The sequence below is a fragment of the Hakea prostrata genome, chromosome 11 (genome assembly GCF_041222555.1).
Source record: "Hakea prostrata isolate BN-2017 chromosome 11, UWA_Hpros_2, whole genome shotgun sequence".
NCBI lineage: Eukaryota > Viridiplantae > Streptophyta > Magnoliopsida > Proteales > Proteaceae > Hakea > Hakea prostrata.
Genome location: NC_142610.1, coordinates 5,009,782 through 5,034,375, shown reverse-complemented (window position 1 = coordinate 5,034,375; position 24,594 = coordinate 5,009,782). Strand labels below are relative to the sequence as shown.

Sequence of the window (24,594 nt, the reverse complement as noted above, 5' to 3'; positions counted from 1 at the left end):
TAGTATATAGCTTTATATAGAAACAGAATCCTTATTCTTAGTGTTCTAAGAGTCCTTCTCTGTAGAGTTCTAGGAGTCTTAGTAACTATGGTGCTAGGACTCTAGTGTTTTAGATACATAAAATATTGATTAAGATTTTGTACCAATCAGTATCAAACTCTCCTTTGGGTTGCCTAGTGTCTTTGTGAGTACCAATTGTAGAGTTCTTCTTGTATGTAATAGGTGGTGTTTGATTAGCTGTGGGACTTCTAACAATAGTAGAACTCTTGGAAGTTTGATCAGCTGTGGGACTTCTAACATTAGTGGAAGTCTTAGAAGCAATCCTAGCCACATATGCTTGAGATGAAGTGGCGGCTAGGATGTTGGTTGATTTTCCAGATATTTCCCTTTACGCCCTTGCAAACTCAAGGGAGGTGAAGTGACCTTGAGGTTGGTTAGTAAGGTGTTGAAACGTGGAGTAGATAGCGACTTGGTGAAGATATCAGCCAGTTGATCCTTAGTAGATAGGAAACGAACATGAAGATTTCCTTTGGCAACCTTATCACAAACAAAATGAAAGTCAATCTCTACATGTTTGGTATGAGCATGAAAGACAAGATTTTCAGTGAGATAGGTGGCACCAATATTATCACACCAGAGTACAGGAGCAGCACTTAAGAATATATGAAGCTAGTGAAGTAGAGATTGTAGCCAAGTGAGCTCATCAACCGCAACATTAGTAAGAGCTCAATATTCAGACTTTGTACTGGAGCGAGCAACAGTGGATTGTTTTCAAGAACTCCAAGAGAAGATGTTGGGCCCCAGGAACATAGAATAACCACTGGTAGAATTACGATCATCAGGGCATCCAGCCCAATTAGCATCGAAAAATGAGGTTGAAGTCATATTAGATGATTTGTTGATGACTATTCCATGAGAGAGTGTACCCTTTAAGTACCGCATAATCCTTTTGACAACAAACCAATGATCAAGAGTTGGACTTTGCATAAACTGATAGACTTTGTTGATTGCAAACTGTATGTCAGGACGAGTCATAGTAGCATACTATAGGGCCCCCACAATACTTCTATATAATGTAGGATCAGCCATTAGCTCCCCCAAAAATTCGCTCAATTGGGTAGAGGGAGAAAAAGGATTGGTAACAGGACTTGCAATCACTCATGTTTGCCCTACGAAGAAGGTCAGTAATATATTGTTGTTGACAAAGGTGAAGACCATCAAGGAATAAAGAATATACAGTCAAAGAAAGTAATGGAGGGGACCAAGATCTTTGACGGCAAAGACACAGGCAATAGTAGTCATAAATTTTGATAGCAACATTTCAGAACTGTCAGTAACAATGACGTCATCCACATAAATTAAGATAAAAAGTATACCAGAAATACCATGATAAATGAAAAGAGAAGTGTCAATTTTAGATCAAAGAAAACAAAATTCCAATATGAAGGAATTAAGACAATCAAACCAAGCACAAGGGGCATGTTTGAGACCATAGAGAAATTTGTGAAGGCAACAAATATAATCAAGATGAAGAGGGTCAGCAAAACCCGGTGGTTGTTTCATGTAGACTATTTTATGGTGCGATAAATTGCCAATTCGGCGATAAAATGGTGAGATATTGCCGAGAAATCGGCGATATCTTGCTGGTTCGATTTTCACCCTTGGTTTCGGTTCGCCCTAAACTGAAACCACCGTATTTCGGCAAGATTTTGCTCACCCTACTTTGGGGCTAGAGATCTGGTTCAAGAATCCGAGCTGGTGCATTCATGTCCTCTGCCAAGAGATGGGTTGAGCTCTCAATCATGCAATATTTCAAAGTGGGCTTTGGGCAAGTCATTTGGGGTTCTAGCATAATCAGGTATGTTGATATTATTTACTAATTACCCCAACCAATCAAGGTCATAATAATCTTCTTCTTCTTCTTTCTCTTCTTCTTTTTTGTGTGTGTTATTATTATTTGATATTAAGTTTGAAGGAACTAAATGCATCCAATGAATTTTTAGGCCCAAGGTTTGGAAGTTTAGGATGTGTTTGGTGACAGCCTTGTAGAAAAAATTCCATATAAATGGGAGGTAAGTGTTTTGTTAAAACGATTTGTTCTTTTGATCTTGGTGAAATGAATGGCTTTACATAACATGTCTCTATTGGAAAAACTTTATAAATTGGTCATAATACTAAATTCTCTTGAGACCAACACCCCCACCCCAACAAAAAAAAAAAAAAAAAAAAAAAAAGGATCTTGCTCTCGTGCAAAAACAAGATTTTTTAAATTTTAGGCTCAATGGGAAAATGGTTTATGCAAGAACTGGTCTCAAAGAATAGATCGTTATCAAATGCATACTTATATTTCAACCGAACCTTCTGCCTGAAAGAGACAGGAGTTATCCAATACCTTACAATCCCTACAAACAAAATGCTTCTTTATTACAGCATAACCATTATTCCTCAACTCCTCTCATCCTATAAAACTTAGTTCTACACAAAAAAGACCAACACACACATAAAGATTGACTTCTTGATATTATTTTTCCACCATACTAAAGGACGATCTTTAAGCATAGGCAGTTGGGTTGTTGCAGAGATACTCAACCACCAACTTGAATGTCCCAGTGGCCATTTCCTTACCCATCTCGATTTCTTCTTCACCCATTGTGAAGTCACCGATTGTGTAGAACTCAGAAGTAGTCTTAATAATGGATCCTCCATCTGCAGAGGGCAGGAATTGAACAGTGTCGACAACCTTTTCAATCTTTTCTCCAATTACTGCTCCTTCAATCAGTGTAAACTTGCACTTGAAGTTCTGTTCGTCGACTTCTTCAATCCGATGCTTGATGAAGGGAAAAGGGCCATCTGCACAACAAAGAAAATTTGTCAGTTTGTACTCCATGAAATGTTGTTGTTGTTATCAATCCAATTGATTCAACATAGAAAGAAAGTTCAAGTTGAATTAAAAAAGAAAAAATTAAAAACCTTCAGGGAAGTTGATCTGTTTGATGGAACCAGCACCACCGTCTCCTTGAATTTCAATGCTTTTAATCTTGTCAGGAAGGACCTTGGGAAGTAAGTTGTGGGCATCAACGATTGCAGCCTTGAAAATCCTTGCAGGTGGGATTGGGCAATTGAACTCGTTGTTGACAATGGTGATTCCCATTTTAATCAAGAATCTGCTGATATGGAACCTCAAAGATGCTGGAAGAGAAAGATTGGTTTTCTGTGAGTGGTAGCCGCAGATGATGGGAACTGAAGGGGGTTTGATTGGTATTTATAGAATCAGGTTCAGGAAACTTCTTAGTGTGAACTGCTAGTCTCAGATGATATAAAAAAAACCTGCAATTTGGTTTAATGGTTACCCTTATGATTGACACATAAAATAAGAGAACACAAAGTTTGAATTTGACTGTATAATTGATGATGGAAGCAAAAAGAAGGAGACACTCCATCTTATCATTTTTGGCACCATTCTAAGCTTAGTCTATTCATATATAGTTTTCTGGAATGGTGACCAGATGTCGATCTGGAAATTAAAGACTATATTTCCATCCTCTAAAAATTAAAAATTGTCAAAGCAAGAGAAACCCTGAAATACGTAGAGACTCATTCTGATTCTTTTGGTTCAATTAGCCATTTTGGTTTGCTTAGACTACGAGATTATTATAACCATTGAACCATACATCAAACCGTTTATGCTGGCTTGGTTTTCATAGAATAAAACGCAATCAATGTAGTCTGAAAAATATGAACCAGTGTATGATCTTGTCTAACTAACTGAATGTATCTCTTAGGGTCTTTAAAGGGTTCATAAAAGAATAATGAAATCAGAACAGTTAGAGGCTTTTCTTCGCTCCTTGATGGGAGGATATCTTTGGTCTATGATTGTTTGATGATTAAGAAGTAGATCTATTGAAATGACATTTTCAAATTTCAACTCGTTTGTAAATAAATTTCAAACCTTAGAATTTTGCAGTAACTCAAAATCTTGTTGAGTTGATCTACGTTGGAATTATTAGAACAAACAAGTCCCATTACTATCAGTCACCTAAGTCGGCTTCTAGGAATGCTATTGTTTTACATGAAAACCTCATACTTCAGATCAACATAGAAATGGTCAAATGTCTTATTAGGAAAAAAAAAATTTGTTATTATTGAATCGCCTTAAAAATTTCTTCTGTTCATTGAATATGTACATTTTATTTTGTCATATTCTTATCAAGTTCCAAAATGATACTGTCAGATGCCAAATTTAATATATTTTGATCCACAAAAATGGCATATTTTAGTCATCAAAATTGATCAAGTCTAATACCTTAAAAAATAATAAAAATTTGAATCACCAAAAATACTCTACCTATCAAATGCTGCAGTTGTCATCCCTGTCATGAAGTTAAGCTTGGAAATTTCAAGTTAAAGAGATGCTTAGATAGTGAAAATTACTAATATGTGAGCTTAAGGTAAATATGGAAATTTGCATAAAAATTTTATTTAAATGTAAATTAATTATCAAAATTATGAAATATAAGACATGCAAAGAGTTTTAAAGGAGCTTCTTAGGGATCTAAAAGTGTTCTGATTACAAAATGACACAAATGATCTTAAGGGCAAAATGGTAAAAAGACGTTTTCAAGCATTGCTGTTATTGGAGATGTTACTTGGTCATCCTAAATAACCAAATACAATAAAGTTTTAGACTTTTATACTACATTTGTTTAATTATTCCATTTTCTCATGAATTTGATTGATGTTCTTTTGTCTCTAAATCACAAGAAGTTGTGAAAGCCTAATCTATCGGTTAAATTATTTTGCCTTTTAAGATCCGAGATTGATCAAGTTTAGCTTACACGCACCTTGACTACATTCTCAAGGTAGCGTTTTATATAATTTAAATACAAAGCAGACTACGCCCTTGGCTCCAAAGAGATTCTAACTTTTGGCCTTATACTATGAGGCGTTGGTTTCTTTACCAACTAAGCCAACCCCTTGAGATTACTAATCAGATTATTCATATCCATATGTTGTCAATTTAGATTCTAGCCAAGAGATGAAATAGGCTATTGAACTTGAGGATTAAAAGATTCGACATTGTACCATCAAAGGGTTGCTCAATTTGCATGCAGTGACCAATGCCCCTTGGTGAAGAAGTCGTGAACCAATGGCTATGTTCAACTTTCTCTGATGGTATATTTAAATTATATGTAAATAGTTACTCTAAAGATATATCGAGATGCACACAAGCTAGTCCACAAGAACCTGAAATCCATAAAGGGGGGAAAAATCTAATGCTGTAGATTTAATTGATCCACATGGCATTCATCTAGTGGCCAAAATGATAGACAATCTGTATCATGGGTGGTTGTAAGAGCATAAAGAATTCTGCGAGAGGGTTGACTAGTTGAGAATCTCTTCGAATTTCACCTTTTACTTTGCCTATTTAGTTCCACATTGAGAAGAGGATTAAATCATGAAATATTCTAATTCTTTGATGAAGAAACTTTAGGCTATCTTTAGTATAGTTTAAATTTATGATTATTTGCCCTATAAATATAAATTAATAAAATTTGATTAGATTTATGACTCTGTTTCTCAATGAAATAAATTAATTTAAATAGAAATTCATAAATAGGTCAAGGGTTGTTTATGATTTATCACCATAAATTGTTAATTTTTATTTATGCAGGTACCATTAATGAATATGTGCAATATTAATATTTAATTACGGTTAAAAAGGTAAAGTTACAAAAAATTGAATGAAACCATGTTTTTCTTTATGTCCAACCTCTACATTGTTCCCATTTCCACTTTAACAATATTTTAAAGACATCAAAACTACCCAAAACTAACAAAAACAAGATAAAATCAAGACTAAAAGCCAATATATATTTTACAAGGTTAACCAAAATCAACAGAAAACCATGATGATGCATAATATAGTATTCATACAATGGTGTCAAACCTTTTACTTGTCTAATAATATGCTATAAAGTAAATTACAGATTTTACACTTTAGTGAGGCTTAAACTCTAGGTTGCACGCTTTAGTGCCTTAAATTATAAATTGCACTCTTAAAATTACAAGTAACATGCTCATCACTTTCCACCCAAGATTCTATTAAGTTAGAAATGAAAGGTCTATATTACCCTCATTATAGTATAATGACAAATTTACCCCCATTTTCTTGCTTTTTGGTGTCATTATTACTTGGTACTAAGTTTGAAGGAAATAGATGCATTCAATGAACTTTCAGTCCATGGGAAGCTTAAGATGAGTTCAGTAACAATCTCAGAATCTTGGAGATCAATTCTGACTTGCACAGGAGGTAGGTACTTTGTTCTATTGTTCTTATGATCTTTAACAAGGAACTAGTGATAAAAATAAATGGGTTTTGCAAAACATGTCCTTGTTGGGAAACTCAACAAAATGATTACGATAGTAAAGCTCTCTGTAGACCAATTCCCCCCCCCTTATTTTGCGCTAATTCCCCATGCCCTTTTGCAAAAACAAGAATTTTAGATTATGGGCACAATTGGGAAATGATTTGAGCAACAATTGCTATGAAATAACAGCACATTACCAAATGCATACTTAATTTTCGGCCAAACTTTCTACCCAAAAGACATAGGAGTGTTTTTTTTTATAAGTAAAAAGACATAGGAGTTATCCAATACTTTACAGTACCTTCTAAGAAAATGCTCCTTTATTACAGCATAACCAATGCACCTTCATTACAGCATAACCATTATTCCTTAACATTTAGTTCCACACCAAAAGGGACCAACATAAACATAAAGAATGACTTCTCGATATTATTTCTAAGCAAACTAGAGGAGGCTCTTAAGCATAGACATTTGGGTTGTTGCAGAGATACTCTACCACCAACTTGAATGTCCCAGTGGCCATTTCCTTACCCATCTCAATTTCTTCTTCACCCATTGTGAAGTCACCAATTGTGTAAAACTCCGAAGTAGTCTTAATAATTGATCCCCCATCGGCAGAAGGCAGGAACTGAACAGTATCAACAACCTTTTCAATCTTTTCTCCAATTACAGCTCCTTCAATCAGTGTAAACTTGCACTTGAAGTTCTGTTCGTCAACTTCTTCAATCCGATGCTTGATGAAGGGAAAAGGGCCATCTGCACAAAAAAGAAAATTTGTCAGTTTGTACTCTATGAAATGTTGTTATTGTTATCAATCCAGTTGATTCAACATAGAAAGAAAGTTCAAGTTGAATTGAACAAAGAAAAAATGAAAAACCTTCAGCGAAGTTGATCTGTTTAACGGAACCAGCACCACCATCTCCTTGAATTTCAATGCTTTTAATCTGGTCAGGGAGGACCTTGGGAAGTAAGTTGTGGGCATCAACGATGGCAGCCTTAAAAATCCTTGCAGGTGGGATTGGGCAATTGAACTCGTTGTTGACAGTGGTGACTCCCATTTTAATCAAGAATCTGCTGATATGGAACCTCAAAGATGCTGGAAGAGAAAGATTGGTTTTCTGTGAGTGCTAGCCGCAGATGATGAGAACTGAAAAGGGTCTGATTGGTATTTATAGAATCAAGTTCAGGGAACTTCTTAGTCTGAACTGCTAGTTTTTGATAGATAGAAAACACAAAAAAGGAAGAGACCACAAAGTTTGAATTTGACTGTATAATTTATGATGGAACCAATATGAAGGAAACGCTCGATCTTGTCATTTTCTCACCATTCTAAGCGTAATCTATTCATTTAAAGTTTTCTAGAACCGTGACTAGATGTCGATCTGGAAATTAAAGACTATACTTCCAACCTCTGAAAAAAATATATCAAAATTAGAAACCTTGGAATATGTGAAGGAATCATTCCAGTTCTATTAGCCAATTTGGATTATTTAGACTGCAAAATTACACCCATCAAACCGTTTAAGATCGTTTACTCTGGCTGTGTTTCAATAGAATAAACTGCAACTGATCTGATCTAACTAACTCAATATATATTTTAGCGAAGAACACTGAAACGCCTAGAGATTTTCTTTAGTCTGTCCTTTAAACTAGGTTTTACACTTTCACACACTTTTTCTATCTATATCTATTAGAATTGCAGAACAAAGTTTAAATCAAGAAATTTTATATATGAGGTGAAAACGATGATTGCTTGATGATTAGGAAGTATATCTATAGAAATGACATCAAATTTTAAATTTTCAATCTCAAAATTTTGTAGTATGCCAAAATCTCATTGATTTGATCCATGTGGAATGATCAGGTTCACCTAAGTCGGTTTTCAAGAATACTACTTTGACATGAAAAATATGAAACTATTCAAAGAAACATAAAAATTAAGCAAATGTCTAATTAAGAGAAAAGAAACTTTGATGTTATTAAATCACCTTAGAAATTTCTTTCATTCTTGAATATGCATGTACAATTATTTTATGTCATATTCTCATCACCTTCCAAAATTATATTGTCAGATGTCAAATTTGGTGTATTTTAGATTAACAAAGATGCAATATTTTAGTCATCAAAATTGACTAAGTCTAATCCCTTAAAAAATAATATAAAACTGAATCACAATTATCATCCATGTCATGAAGTTAAGCTCGGAAATTTCAAGCTAAAGACTTAAAGAGTTGCAAATGGTTATAATTACCAAGATGCCCTTCTTAAGGTGAAGATGTAAATTTACATGAAAACATTATTAAAATGTAAACTAATTAACAAATGGCCAAAGAGCTCTAAAAGAGCCCCTTGGGAGAGCAGAGAGAGGTGAGGCGTTAATGGAGAGTAGGAGAGGGTGGTCAAAAGAGACGATTGAGAAACGAGGTTTGAAGAGACACTATTAGGAGGTAAAATTGGGGTATTTTAGTAATTTTCCATAAGGGAGGATAATTTCTTACATTTACTTCAACTATGTAATTGATAAATTTACAATAAAAGTATTAATATAATTTACTGAATCCAAAATGGGGGTAATATTGTCATTTTCATACCCAGAGGGTGTTTAGGTAACTTGAAAATTAAATTTTAAATGCTTTAAATAAAAGTAAGTGCATTTTGATCATTTTACACGTACACTTAACTAGAAATGTAACTATGGGTAACTTGTAATTTTGAATGTGGGTGCCATATAATTTAGGAGGTAATAACGGGTATACCAATGTTTTACCCTCTTTATAGCGGGTGTCATGTAATTTGTTAAATAGTTTTCTTTTGCAAATTTACAAATCCAAATCCTTGATTTTATCAAATGCTAATCATTCATCGCAAACCCTAGATCGAGTTCGATTCTTCACCCCTATAAGAAATTCTATAAAATGAATAACCTTTGAATGATGAAGAGCGAGAAGATGAAGTTGCTAAATAATCGAACAAAGAAACTGATAATATGGGGGGGGGGGGGGGGATAATGAAAAATGACTGACCTTACTGGGAATCCTTCGACTGTCGAACACCGAATCTTCAAGGTTTGTTCCATTGAAAGATAGATTAGAATGAACGTTAATAAAATAAAACCCTTCATATCCTTCAAAGAATCTCTCCCAAACAAGAGCAAATGGCAAAGGTTCCCTTCTCAAGAACATGAAAGCAACCTTGGAGGTAAAGTTGAAAGGGAACTCTTTAGTTGGAGAAACCACTGATGCTCTCCACAACAACTCATCTTCATTCATGTCATGCATAGGATTAGGTACCTTCAAAAACTCCTTCAATCAATATGCTCTTTGGTTCTATTTTCTTTAATGGGATGGCAACGGTGATGTCGCCAGTTCCAACTCCGGCGCCGGAGGGGTTATTGAAGCAGTAGTAACTATTGGTTCCTTTTGTAAATTGGCAAAATCGAAAAAATCCTTTAGTGTAATAAAAAAAATAAAAATAAAATTATATCTACAATTGAGCCCCCGCATTTTCAATTGACACCATTCGATCATATTTTGCCTACGTGGCAAAATCGTAGGCAAAATCTGGACTACCGGCTACTGGCAGTAGCGGCTGCCACAAATAAAAATCCCGTGATGTATCGCTTTATGCCTACGGCTTGAACGTAATCGCAAATAAATATCATTTTTTCCTATGTAAGTTATTGATTGATGCCTACTGCTTAATGTAACCGCAAGTAAAATTCATTTTTTTCCTACGGGAATGAGAAAGCCGTAGTAATATTATTGATTTATGGCTTAAATGAAACCAGAGTAATTTTGTCAATTTATGCCTATGGCTTAAATGTAACTGTAGGTAAAAATCATTTTTTCCTATGTAAGTTATAATTTGATGCCTACGGCTTAATGTAACCACAGGTAAGAATCATTTTTTTCTACGGGAATGAGAAAGTCGTAGTAATTTTATTGATTTATGCCTATGGCTTAAATGAAACTGCATGCACAAATCATTTTTTGCTACCGAAATGAGAAAGCCGTAGTAATTTTATCGATTTATGCCTACGGCTTAGATGTAACCGCAAGTAAAAATCATTTTTCCTATGTAAGTTATCGATTGATGCCTACGGCTTTAGTAATTTTATCGATTTATGTCTATGCCTTAAATGTAACCGCAGGTGAAAATCATTTTTTCCTATGTAAGTTATCGATTGATGCCTATGACTTAATGTAACCGCATGTAAAATTCATTTTTTTCTACGGTAATGAGAAAGTCGTAGTAATTTTATTAATTTATGTCAACGACCTAAATGAAACCGCAAGCAAAATTCTTTTTTTTTTCTACATAAATGATAAAGCTGTAATAATTTTATCGATTTAAACCTACAACATAAATGTAACCACAGGTAAAATTCATTTTTTTTCTACGGGAAAGAGGAAGCCATAGTAACAATATTGATTCATGCCACACAGCTTAAATAAACTGAAGGTAAAAATCATTTTTTGCTAGGGGGATAAGGAAGCTGTAATAATCTTATTGATTAATGCCTACAGCTTAAATGAAACCGCAGGTAAAAATCATTTTTTACTATGGGAATGAGAAAGCCATAGTAATTTTATCGACTTATGCCTATGGTTTTAATGTAACTGCAGGTAAAAATCATTTTTTCCTACGAGCATAAAAAAGCCCTAGTAATTTATCAGTTTATGCCTGCGGGTATGGGAAGCCCACAAGTAAAAATCATTTTTCCCTACAGTAGGTGTGGCTTCCGTAGGAATAAGTTGTAGCCTTAAACCCTTTTTTTGGTAGCGTCAAGCAGGGTTGGCTGAAGGTTAAGGCTTTGGCCCAAATTGACCCTGATTTCAACCCTGAATTGTTATCCTGATTTAACAATGATTTTCCACTCTAGACCTATGGCTGTTGAAATGGGCTTCCTCCATTCACCAGTTGCTAGGGTTCATTTTCGTTTATCTTTTAATGCATAAAAGTTAAGGCCATATAGTATTAACTCGGGCCAATCAAGGCTACTCACAGCCAAACAAGGTTAATCAAGGCCAACTTGACCCAACCCAGTTTAGTTATGATCAACTAGGATTGGCCTAGGATGGGTTAATACCTACAAGGTTGGACCTAGGTTTTAATGTTCAATATTAAGTTAGGTTGATCCCAACTCTGTATTCACCCGTACTCCTGTCAGCTAAGAAAGTAGTAATATGAATTTCTCTTTGGAATTCATTGTGAAAAATGAAGTTATTAAAAATATATAAGAGTCTTTTTGTATTGCACAATATAGTTATTAGTACAAGGTGAGCTTTATACATATTGGGGTTGCAGAAAGTGGGGGAACTATTACATAATCTACTAGGGATAGAGTCAAATCCGTAACCTCTTTCCTAAGAAGTGTTGGTCACTGTCAATTGAGCCAACTTTGATGGTCTATTGCACAATATGGGAACATCTTATAATGGAGGACATGCACCCCCCCTTTTTTTTATTTAATGGAACAAAGTTTATTGTTTTATTATTTGAATGACACATGAAAAATGCATAATGAAAAAAATATGCTCTAGGGAACTAGAAGTCAAAATATGATAAAACTGAAGTCTCTGCCCTAGGCTTAGCTTCCTGTAGGGGTGTAAATGGATAACTGAAATCTGCTCTCGAATTCGCATCTTCATCCGTTTAGCGATATCCAAATCCGTCCTATTACTAATAGGATGCAGATATAGTATACCCCTTTCTTACCAATTATTATCCATCCAAGTTACTCATTTGAATTTATTTTTTTATTTTTATAATTTTTTACTTGAGATATGTGTCTATTATTCTAGATTTTTTACTAAAATAACTACTAAAGTTGTTAAATTCTTAAATTTCAAACCTAGCCTCACAAATAAAATGATAAAAATGTCAACAGATAGTCGAAAACTTGTATTCAATTTGTATTCATGCCCATTTAGAAGAATTTACTTAAGAAAATAATTATACGATTATCATCCGAATCCGATTGAATCCGTCCGAAAACCGATAGAATATTATCCAAATCCGTCCGAATTTAATAAGATGCGGATATGGTATTGCCACTATCCGATTCGAATCCAATCCGTTTACACCCCTAGCTCCCTACATGAAAAATGTTGAATGGCACAACTCGGCCGAGCATGTGCCATCAACCATGTTGGAACCAGCTTTGGTAGATTCCTTTTATTCGGCTTAGGTATGTCCTACTATGCTCTTGTAGGAGGACTTGATCCCAAGTACTCAGACCCAAACTGAAACAAATTGTATTCCTTCACTCTCTCAATAAACCAACCTGCCTGGGAATCCTAGAATACCACCACCTACACATCAAAGAATTTTGCTTCTGCCACTAGACATTAAAATGCTCTGACAGTGCATTCTTATGAAGAAAGGCAACTAAATCATTTTAGTTTAGTTTAAAATTTCATGCTTTATCCCTTGCAATTTAAAGGTATTATGTGCTCTTACTTATAACATTTGCCTTTCAACAAGGTTACTTGGTCTCTCAATCCTGGCAGTAAAAGTTTAATAGTTGTAACCATAGTTCGAAATTTCGAACCGTGTCGCCGTGTCGCTCCTTGGCGACACGGCGACATGGCTGAAATTTCGCCAAAAGTCGGGCGACTTTTGGTAGGGGTTCGATGAAAAATCGAACCCCTGTTTCGATGGGTTTTTTTGGTCATTTTGACCTGAAATTTGATGTGTAGCCTAATTTGAGGCTAATAAACACATTGGTAGTGTTATTTTGATCTAAAACATTACCTAAACTAATGTTCTTAATCGACCCATGTCCTACTATACGCGGACGAAAGCCCCGAAACTAAAAACCTAAAAACTCATAAAACCAAATCATATAAAGTCTACAATTCATTGTACAAATACTGTAATACATAAAGTCATCCAACCATATAAAATCTGAAACTCTCAGTCTCAGTACCAAGTACTGTGCCTAGGTGGATCGAATTCCTCTGACTCAGACTGTCTCCATTGATGCCCCCCCAACAAATTCACATACTCATCCCATCTCATACGATATTGAAAATTGTCTAAGTAATCATTCACTGCAGTTCTATAGCGGTCATCTTCCGCTGCCGTGAGAACTCCAATTTGAGGGAAGTGAGAATAGGGCCAAGGAACGTACTGCATGCCATCAGATGCCCTTGTTGGTACGAATGACTCTGATTGTGAAAGAGGGAGAGGGACACCATAGCTCCCATGATACGAAGAACTAGAGGGGACACCATAGCTCCCATGATACGAAGAACTAGAGGGGTTACTAATTCCCATATCATACTGTCCATCTGAAGGAGGGAGAGGGACACCATAATTACCCGTAGGCCAATAACCTGGTGTGGAGCCTACAGACTCATCCAAGCTCATGGACCCCATTGACGCAATCGCCGCATCCCAAGGATTAACATAGTCATGGCCAGCTCCCCTCTGATGGTGGCTCGGCCTCGTATCAGGATATTGACGACCACGCTGATAATCACCACCATGATCATAATCCTGAGTGGCATGATCAAAATGACTCTCCCCAGTGTATCTGGGTGGGGGCTCCTGTGTCTCTAGTAGTGGAACATGTATACGCTCTCCAATTCCTCCACCACCACCACCACCACCACCACCACTACCACCACCACCACCATCATCATCTCCACCAGTCTGACTAGGCGAGAGTGTGTCATCGGGATTGTTGTCCTGCGGCTCCTCCGTGCCTGGTGCCATCATCCAATCCTCATCAGCAGTGGGAGCTGCCTCCTGCATGTGCCTGACCCTCTTCAGTGGCCATATAATCACCCACATTAACCCCTGCAGCTTGAGCTAGTTCTGGGTCAGGCCTCCCTCCAGGTTGGTCCAATACCGGCTCACCCCTGTCCAACATCCACTGAGTGAGGGGATCTTGGTCATCTTCGGCAACATCAAATATATCATCGAGATTGATGTATTGCCTTTCATTTTGAGCCTGCTCCCTGGCATATTGCAGCTTCAACCTCATATTATAGTGAATAAATACGAGGTCATTTAGACGCTGGCTTCCCAACCGGTTCCTCCTCCGGGAGTGGATCATGCTGAATGTACTCCAATTCCTCTCACATCCAGAGGCAGAGCAAGTCTAAGACAGGATCCTGACTGCCAATCTTCGCAAGTTTGATGAACTATTGCCATAGAGATACCACCATTCAGCTGCATTATCACAAAAACATTAAGTTAGAAACTCAAAAGTCAAAATACTCAAAACATTTATGCATCTAAGCCCTAAGGATCTAACTATATAAGTATCTAACCTGGATCCATGGTTTCTCTGCCCCGTACAGCACCAGCTCCACTAAAAGACCCAAATGCATCTCTAAACAATTTGATCTGCAATAATACAATCATTAGTATTGATTGGTTATCTAAATTATTTAAACAATTAATACAACTCACTAATCGTTTGAAATTCCCAATGTCTCACCTCATTGTGGCAAAATGATTGGACCATCTCATCTGGCTCCAACTTCGTTATTACCTGTATCAAGGCATCCAATAGGTTTGTGTCCAACCCTAAATGTTGACTATATTGATACTTAGGGTTTAGAAAATATGCTGCATAATTAAAAAAGCTTAAAATTAGTACCAACTACCAAAATACCAATACCTACAATGCTACAAGCCCACAAGTCTACAAGACTACAACTACAAATCAACAACCCAGAATATTTACTTACCGGCCCTATGAAGAGGATGCATCAGATGAGCTGTCCATCGTGCATCAACAATATCTAAGAAAGCCCGATGTCCTCTAGGGTTTGCTACCTTTATAGCATCCTTCATACGCTCAAGGGATGCATACAAGTGGGGCATAGTGGGTCCCCTCAAGGAAGAGTCCACCATACGCAAGACCTTTACTATAGGATCTATGGTCTGCAACACTACAGTAACACATCTCCAGAAATCATCAGATGATATTGTGTCTCAATGCGGCGGCGCCCATTGGTCGTGCTGAATTATCACAAACTCATTAAGTCAATAGACAATAAATATCATACAAGATAATCATAAACTCATAATATAAATATAATAATTTATAAGATGAAATAGTAGATAGTTATCTTACTTGGATCCAGCCCAATCAAACCACTCTGCCGATGCAAACATGGATCCGAGGCCCGACTTCTTATCTTGCATGTTGCTCAAGGCGACGAAATTTGTCGCAAAATCTTGTCGGACCAGGTCGCACCAACTCACCTCCACATGATCTCCGCATCATTCCCAAAGCAACGTTATGATTGTAGATGAAGTTGGTTACCTGTCTTGCACTCTCAACGGTGTTGTGGACAATGCTGATTTTTCCAATGTCCTTCAAAGATTAGGTCAATTGAATGTGCAGCACAAGGTGTCCACATAAGGTTATAATCGGTGAAGCCATCAACACTTCACCGGCCTTCTTATAGTTGGAGCCATTGTCGGTGACAATTTGCACCACATTTTTCCTACCAACCTGGTCAATCACATCCTCGCAGGAGACCCATGATATATCGTGGTCTTTCGTATGACCAAGTAGCATCCACTGATTTCAAGAAGACAGGTTCTCCAATCACAAGTATACCATGAAGTTGATGATGGACTTTCTCGTCGGGCCGGTCCATCCATCGGACATGATGGTGCATCCATAAGTATCCCAAAAGGGTTTCATACTATCAATATACTCCTGCAGCTCTTGCTTCTCCTCTTGAAGGAGGGTGGTCATCAACTCGTAGGGTTGGGACCACTATATCCGAGGCTTCGCCGCTGCAATAGTATCAATCATATTCGTATAGTATGGACCCCGTCTTTGTGTTTGTCTGGGATGTGATTGTAATAAATCCACTTTGACATTGCCTTCTTTACCTTCTTTGCCATACCTTTCCATGCACCGGATATCTTGGGCTGCTTGGCCCCTTTTCTCCCCGAATGTATCAGGATCTTGCTCCATGGTCGGGTCCGGACGGCGTGGATAATCGGATGGTTGCCGTGGTAGTGGCACCGAACGGTCCGAACCTCGATGTATGAGGGGCCCGCCGACTCGTGATCCGCCAAACATGCCAAATACACCACCCCTCCCCCGAGAATCGAAGGTCTAGCCCCGGTAGGCCTAGATGGACCAGCTCCTGTAGCTCTAGCTCCGGCCATATCCTCGCTCCCCGATGGTGCAATCGTCGCTCTCTCGCCATGGCCCGCCGCATATCCCTCTCCTCCCGATCTCTGTCCACATCAACGGGATCAATATCCCTATCATCATCTGAATCATCCACATATGATGACGGCCCCCGCACTGCATCATCTAGTGCTCTGTTGACTTTCCTGCGATCATCTTTCTTCTTCCCCTTTTGTTTTTGTAAATCCCTGAGTAACTTGATTACATCTGGATGGGCCTCTGTGCATTTAGTCACATCCTTTGAACTCCCAAAGTGATGTGACCCTTGAACCTACTGATGCCACCGGAGTATATTCTTTTGTGACAAAAATTACACTCGGTTTTATTTTTGTCTCCATCAATAGCCGTACAATATTGCCATGCTTGACGGTCAGTCCTCCCTCCTCTCCTGATCTCTCGGAGTTGTCCCCGACCATTGACCCGTCCTCCTCGTCCTCGTCCACCACGGGAAGACCCAGTTCCCCTCTGACTCCCACTAGCAGACATGATGACTGTTGCATTCAAATAACATTAACAAATAACAACATCATTATAATTGTTTATACACATATAAACAATCATATATGAAATTATGAATATTGCATGTATGATATAATTATAAAAATAGCTTGCCCATATCAAAACCAACTGATGAAGCCACATGGACAACACAACCAACAGTTGAAAAATACTTATATAATTATTCCATAATTTTCAAAACATTTCCCCCCCCCCCCCATTTTCCCCTATTTTTTGCATTTTTCATAATTATTGATATTTTTATTAATATCAGGATATTTTTTGAAAAATAAAATAACTTATTTTTGGGTCAAAAAATATTTCGACTCCGTGAGTCCATAGATCGGCTCACGGAGTTCCACATATGTTTTTTCTATCATCATACAACCACTGTATCACTTAAAAAGTAATCATACAAGATAATCAAAATATCATTTTTTACCCACAAAAATAAAAAAATTAAATACTTTGCGGAAAAAAATTCCGACTCCGTGAAATCGTAGATCGTCACATGGTATTCAACATATATTAATTTCAAAATCATCCAACATCATATAGCATGCATTTTGTGAAAAATTACTTGGATAAGAATGGTTACCTGTTTGACGAAAAAACTCTCAGATCTGTGCGAAAACGGCTCTCGATCGACGTAAACAACGTGATATCGGGCAACAAGGAAGCAAGATGTACCCGTAGATGTCGAAGATCGGACGAAAATATAGTGAAAAGTGCGAAAAATGAGAGAGAGAAGCTCTGGAGAAGAGAGAGAAGAGAGAGAAATTAAAAAAAAATTCGAACGAAATTCGGGCGAAATTCGCCCGAATTTCGCCCTTTTATCCCCAGAAGTCGGCGATTTATCGACCGACTTCTCGCGATGTCGGTGTCGCTGGGGGGTGTCGTATCGCCCCCGAGCGACATGGCGACATATCGCCGTGTGTCGGCGATATGTCGCCGACATTTTGTACAGTGGTTGTAACCCTAAGATTTTATATTTATTTTCTCTATTTTTCCAGTTTTTTATTTTCTCGCATGTGAAATATCACTATTTGGCCCCCCTCAATATTGAGAACAATTTTTAAAGATAAAATAGGGCATAAATGTGGCTGAACAGCCGTGAGATTAGCTTGGCAGAACCATCACTCAAATCCGACCATTATATTTGTCAATTAAATCTTAACCGTGCATTAAATAACTTCTCATTAAGAGATAAGTAATACAATATACTTGTTTACCTTGTATGATGGATATGACCTCAAGGCCGGGGAAGGGCAATTTTTCTTATCTACCCATGTCAATATGTGCGTGAATTTGGCAGATTAAAGAATGTCTCTAAATTAAATCATTCTTCTTGATGAGACTGTCGTAAAGTTGAATCAATGACATGGACAACCGAATTATCGTAATCATTCACTGATGATAAATGTTAAATGTTGAATGCTACGTACAACAAATAGGATGTTCTTTTACCCCCAAAAAAAACAAACAGATGTTCCAATTTATATATATTAAGGGGCAAGAAATTACTTATATTGTTTGTTCTATCATGTGAAGAAAATTTATTTTCTCCAATTTTGATTCACATGTAATATGATGCCTATGATAATGTTTCCATTCTGAATTAAAAAATAGATAACAGCATAAATGTCCACCATATTCTTCTGGGGTTAAGATATTTTAAGACCCCAGTCATCTTATCTCCATTTGGAATGAAATTACTGCATCTTCATTTGGAAAGTATCACTTGTTCCAGACCAGCTTAATTTTGTAGAAAATGCTTCTATCTTAATTAAACCCTTCAAAAAAAAGAAAGCGAGAGAGAAAACTAGGAAAATTAGTAGAGAGATTATGATACTGAAGTAGTAAAATGATTGATTCAAAAAATATGTTTATATATAACACATACCCAATTGATTATAGAATCCTCTGACCATCTCCAAGAAATACTCCTTCAGCTGCTCAATTACAAGCTTATCAACATGAGTCCCCTGGAAAATCAACATAAAATAATAAAATTCAGAAGTTTTTGCATGGATGAGTAATACAGTTAGTGCAGGGCAGGGCACGAAAGAAATAACAATAAATAAAATTTAAGCTTTGTAATTTTTGAAATAAGAACCACACCCCCAAGCAAAATACAACTATAAGTTCTCATGTACAACATATAAAGCATTCATGGTGATTTATATTACTGTGCCAATATGATCCTTTTGTACTATAATGTGATGGTACGGCGCAGAATACTAATCATCCTAAAAGATTTCAATACCTTTCAGTAACAGTTATTTTGTTATTGATTTCTCTTATCTCACCTACCTGAACAGAAAATGAGATCAGAATTACCCCTTTGGAGGTGGTAAGGTTGGTGTCAAGGACTTCAAAACCAACAGAATCCAATGCCTCCATAACTGCTTGGAACAGCCCCTTCTTGTGCTCACAAATTATTTTAATCAATAGCTTATTCCCATTTAAAGCAGTGACCTGAACATCTTCCTGTATAGCAATGACAATTTTGAGTAGCAGTTGCCGCAAAATACAATATATGAACACTTTCCTAACACTAAAGGTTAATGGGTATTAATAATTCTGGTCTGAAAGACCATTTCCTTCAGTGGAGATGAAATTGATTACCTCTATCTTGCATTTCTCAGTCACTTGTGCAGTATCATCCATGCTTCCCATATTCTCTTCAGACATTGTTTCCATCTCTTGCAGCTGCTCACTGAGACCCTTCACCTCTTCTTGTAACCCTTCAATGTAAGTAATTGCATCACTGAGGATTGTTGCTTTATTCATCTGAAATTCCAAAAGGTTTTGATATTTGAGAAATAAAGAAATGAAAAGGAGTTCAGGAAAGAATAAAAAGGAGAGGTCAGGTGATTGCATTTGTGATAATTGGAACTACTGCACGTAGAGACATGAGCCTTTCACTGAGCTTCTTCCTCCTCCTCCTCTCAGCTTCAAGGTTCTTCGACTTAAACTGGGTGTTTTCATCATATTTCCGGCGGCCTCTCCCCATTCTTGCCTGCAAGTGGTCGCTTGTTTCTTCAATGGCTTCAAAGCTGTCCATTGTTGAACCCACAAATTCCATTGTTGGAGCTAGTCACTACTGAAAACAACCACAGAGATAGAGATAGATCATTAGGGCAGGCTCTCAGAAGAGGATATTTATTCTGTATGTGGTTGGTTAAGTTGTTGGGCTGCTGTACAATTCCAAAAATTATCATGGGTTTCTTTCTTGTGTGTGGAGAAGCTCAGTTGTTAGGCCGTTTGGGTTGTTGGTAACCTCAAAACTGAAGAAGAAAAAAAAAAGTAGCAAATTATGGAAGTACATCCTTGAAACAAGAAACTGAAAAAAGAAACATAATCTGGAAGTACATTATCAAAGCTGGTATACTGCTTTTATTACCAAGGGATAGTAGAGTAACATAAATACATTATTACAAATTTTTAATCTGTCACCCACAAACAGAATTGTTAATATTTCTCCTAAACACCGAACTCAAATATAACAAGTAACCAATCAATTTTTCATTATAAAAGGATGTCCATGGATAACAGAAATTTGTTTTCAAATATGCATATAATTCAATTCTACTCGAAACTAATTGAATACAGACATGGTTATCCCCTTATCCAAACAATATTTTTGGCTAACATATCATTTAAGTTAAGAAAAGAAGAAAAAAACTATAATCTCAAAAGACTTAATCACCATTCAACATTTGCTATCCGATCAGTTTAGCAACAACCAAATAGGCACACATACACAGCATCAGATTCGAACAACTCTATGTTCCAAAGGAAAACAATTCATTTTGTAGGTTTATTATTCACTTCTTTTCCTACTTTTTATTTTCTAAGGTCAAGAATCAAGAGGAACAACCAAATAGAGAGAGAGACGCATCAGGTTGTGATTAACAACTCTATGTTCCAAAGGAAACTATCTCATTCAGTAGGTTTCTTTTGGATTGGTGGTCAGTTAAATTAGAAACAAAAAAGGAAAAAAGAAATAATGCAACTGCAACAACATATAGCAAACACTTCGACCCTTTAAACTAGCTATCTGGTAAAAGAATCTAACTAACAAATAAATTCTTGTCCGAATCCCTAGATCTGTCGTTCTGTATGATAAATAATCGATCTTGGCCACTAGTTCGTATGCACTGATCTTGGCCACTAGTTCTGTATCATTTATTTCCGTCCTTGCTAAAATATTTTTACTATTAAATTTACTTCTTTAAAACAAAATGTGTTCTTCCACTGAATTGCTTGAAGATAAGATAAATTTCTCTATTTGTGAACAAACAAAAGAGAGTTTCTGCTAATCCCTCTATATTATTTTATAAATTATTATTATTATTTCCTTTCCCTTATTTTCTTTAGAAAATACTATTTAAATTCTTTTTTTTTTTTTGGAAGAAAAGCAATTTATTACACAGTTGCATGTACAAGAAATCAAGCTATTTGCATCATCTAATAGTTGTAGAGTTAATTTACCTCTAGAATATGGATGTGAAAAACTATACCTATTTTCAATGAATAATTGATAACTAAAAATTTTCAACTTCCATCCTAACTCTTCCTCACTCAAAACAAACCCCATTTTTGCAATATATACATAATTCACACTATGGAATCATTTTATACAAATAATATATATATATATAATTTTACTACACATATTAGACTAAATATTCCATAATAACTCTACGAAAGGGAAAAACCAAGTTCTAAAATTTCCATAATAACTCTACGAAAGGGAAAAACCAAGTTCCATTCATTATTTTAAACAAATTTCACAAATATTCTGAAAAAAAAATACTACATCCTCAAAATGAAAACGTATATACATTTAAATTATTAAATAAAAATAACAATAAAAACTACGTAAAAATTTTGCTAGTTATTATGAAAGAGTGGAATAGGCTTTGTAAGAAAGCCAGCATCGAGGGTCAAGATCCTATTCGTTCCTCAGGATGCAGTGGGCATAGATAAAAATAAATGCAATAATATTATGTTCCTCCGTTTCAGGCCAAAGATAACAAAAATTATTGGTTGCATAACAATTGTGGGTTGAAATAATTTTTTTTCTACCAAGACCCAGTATCCACCTCTGTTCCTTCAATTTCCCATGCTGGGTTTAAAAGGCCACCACATTGAAACTGGACAAGGCAACGACATGTGGGAGTGAGGATTGATTGATATAGTGAGTTTCACACAAAAACAAAGATCAAGCATGTATTTCTTGACAGAAAATGAGATACAAGACAAAGTAAGAGAACTGTCAATGCCCCTCACATTCCACAAAGGGTCACACATCAAGAAAAATACGACAAGCATGAGGTTAACAGTAGCAAGATACAACAGCGAGAATTATTAGAACATCCCTTTTTAGGGCTTGACAGAAACAAATCAAGCAGCAAAAATTAACAATACCATGGTGAAAATTAGAATTAGGTTGCAAAACTAGTGTATATGCATGCTTAATTTGTCTAAAGTGTAGAGAGAGAGAGAGACCGAAGAAGGTGATTCGCAGCGGCTCTTTCGAGTTTAAAAACTTGGCAAGTCAAGTCTTCGATGTCTTCTGGTTCGATGGTCGCCAGCTTAATGGAGGAACCGATCTTCTCTCAGAGTTTTAGCGAGTTTTAAGTTTGCAGGGAGCTATTTTCATTCACTATGGGCTACTCACTCCAGAGGGAAAATCAATGATGGATGCTGCTATCAACCGTGGATAAAACACCTTGGTTGTCCATTCAGATAACCAAGCTATGGTGTCTTAGTTGATAAATTACTCTGGATCGCTGCCAATTGGTGTTTTGCTAAATACTAGAAGACATTTTACACCTCTCTTCTTCTATTCATTCCAGTAATTTGACTTTTGTACCTAGGGCATCTAATGGTTATGCGGATGCTATGAAAGAAAGGCTGAATCGTCTCCACGTCCGATTGTTTGAGCCCATTCCGATCCCAGGCTTTCTGATATTTCTCCCACCCGCAGTAGAATTCGGATGACCTCTCTATGAGGAGAGAGGTATATACATGATTCCCTTACGGTTCACCACAAAATAAGGGTGGAGCTCATGTGGGACTCGCTAGAATCTCATCTCTCATTCAATTTATCAGTACTTGGAGGTTTTATGTATGGTGAAGAAATGTGACTCAACACATACCTCTCCCCTGGACAACCCAGAATATACGGTAGCTTTCATAAAGTATATTTTACTACCAAAAATAGAGAGAGAGAAAGATTATCTTTTGTTGCATGAGACATGTGAGAAAGAAGGGAAAGTAGGTAGGGAGGTAGGGTAAATTGTCCGACTTGTGTAGATTTTTAGGGCAAAATCTATAGGCCAATGTCGACTGTATTGACAATCTGAGAATCAGTCTCTTCTTCCCTGTGACCTCTTACCAAACGACACCAACCGTACCAGTTGACCGCACAGTCGTAACCCTAGAGAGGAACTCTTCAAATTTTCCTGAAACAACGATTACGGTTACCATCGCTTCCTCGACAAGCCTATAGCTGTTCTTCACCCATCTATTCATCTCTCTCCTTATCCATCCATCCATGGCTTCACCACCAAACTCGCCTGGCGAACTCATATGGTACCAAATGACGGATCGTTCAGTATTAATCCACTTCTTGATCAACCTTCCTGGTCATGTTAGTGATCATCTCAAGTGGAATTATTTCATTGATCGTGAAGCTTTCAAGCGTTTAGTGTGTCTTGGACGAGATCCCATTCTGGTAATGAAGGCTATTTCATTATGGATATGGGTCGAGGAGGTTGGCTACCCAACCATCATCTTGGAGATGGTAAGACAAGAAGAACAAGTGGTGAATTCGCTTCTTGATGAAGCAGAGAAGTGCATAAATTGCATTGAAAATGCTTATCATCCTCCTCCTGTTAACCCTAATGGTGATCTCCCGTTAACAAGAGGCTTCATGAATCGAGATATTTCTCTTCAGTTCTTCTTCCATAACAGGTTAACAGCTTTGCATGGGATAACCAAAATTATGAATGATGTTTGCGGTAAAATATTTGGAGATATTGTGCAGCTAGGGTTGGAAAATGTCAGAAGAAGAAACCGCAGAGTTCCGCAAGTAAACCCTGAAAGAAATGAAGAAGAATCAGAAGATGATGATGCAGATGACGATAATGATGACGATGATGATGCAGATGATGGTGATGGTGATGATGAAATGTCATCAACAGGGTCTTCACCAGCAGTTGATGAACTACACTATGTTCCTGATGCGTCGGCTTCAGTTCCAACTGACTTTGATCCTTGGCGAATGAGAGATCATCAGCCAGAAGTATCTGAAAGTGGTTCAGAACCCGAAGATGAAGAGCTACTATCAGATGAATCAGATTAAGGTAACTTGGTGTCTGTTATAGTTCTTTTGGCCTTAAAGCATGGGAACCTGAAGATGTTTTTTTCATTTTAAAATAGTACTCAGTTTGCAACAAGTAGATGAATGTTCATCTAATGTGTCACTAGGGCTTGAACAAAGTGCAGTTGATTTCAAAATCTCTTCCAAATCAGAATTTT

At 36.8% G+C, this 24,594-nt stretch overlaps 3 protein-coding genes across 3 annotated transcripts; all 3 read right to left on the bottom strand.

Moving 5' to 3' along the window:
- Positions 1–2,297: 2,297 nt before the first annotated feature.
- Positions 2,298–3,282, bottom strand: LOC148999710 (major allergen Pru ar 1-like). Its single transcript, XM_089139751.1, has 2 exons — positions 2,971–3,282; positions 2,298–2,850 (listed from the first exon to the last, which is right to left on the bottom strand). Exons 1-2 carry the CDS (start codon positions 3,149–3,151, stop codon positions 2,552–2,554), a joined length of 480 nt encoding a protein of 159 aa, XP_088995877.1. The 5' UTR covers positions 3,152–3,282; the 3' UTR covers positions 2,298–2,551.
- A 3,270-nt stretch (positions 3,283–6,552) lies between these two features.
- Positions 6,553–7,636, bottom strand: LOC148999709 (major allergen Pru ar 1-like). Its single transcript, XM_089139750.1, has 2 exons — positions 7,246–7,636; positions 6,553–7,124 (listed from the first exon to the last, which is right to left on the bottom strand). Exons 1-2 carry the CDS (start codon positions 7,424–7,426, stop codon positions 6,826–6,828), a joined length of 480 nt encoding a protein of 159 aa, XP_088995876.1. The 5' UTR covers positions 7,427–7,636; the 3' UTR covers positions 6,553–6,825.
- Positions 7,637–18,379: 10,743 nt separating this feature from the next.
- LOC148999708 (transcription factor DYT1-like) lies at positions 18,380–19,923 on the bottom strand. The gene is made up of 4 exons (XM_089140368.1): positions 19,669–19,923; positions 19,354–19,530; positions 18,944–19,025; positions 18,380–18,450 (listed from the first exon to the last, which is right to left on the bottom strand). Exons 1-4 carry the CDS (start codon positions 19,921–19,923, stop codon positions 18,380–18,382), a joined length of 585 nt encoding a protein of 194 aa, XP_088996494.1.
- Between the last annotated feature and the right edge of the window lie 4,671 nt (positions 19,924–24,594).

Coding starts and splice junctions, on each gene's coding strand:
- LOC148999709 (XM_089139750.1), bottom strand. CDS start 7,426: ATGGGAGTCACCACTGTCAACAACGAGTTCAATTGCCCAATCCCACCT. Junction 7,125..7,245: donor ACAGATCAACTTCGCTGAAG/GTTTTTCATTTT, acceptor TTTTTTGTGCAG/ATGGCCCTTTTCCCTTCATC.
- LOC148999708 (XM_089140368.1), bottom strand. CDS start 19,923: ATGCAATCACCTGACCTCTCCTTTTTATTCTTTCCTGAACTCCTTTTC. Junction 19,531..19,668: donor CTGAGAAATGCAAGATAGAG/GTAATCAATTTC, acceptor ATTGCTATACAG/GAAGATGTTCAGGTCACTGC. Junction 18,451..18,943: donor AGGATTCTATAATCAATTGG/GTATGTGTTATA, acceptor ATTTATCATCAG/TGAATGATTACGATAATTCG.
- LOC148999710 (XM_089139751.1), bottom strand. CDS start 3,151: ATGGGAATCACCATTGTCAACAACGAGTTCAATTGCCCAATCCCACCT. Junction 2,851..2,970: donor ACAGATCAACTTCCCTGAAG/GTTTTTAATTTT, acceptor TTTGTTGTGCAG/ATGGCCCTTTTCCCTTCATC.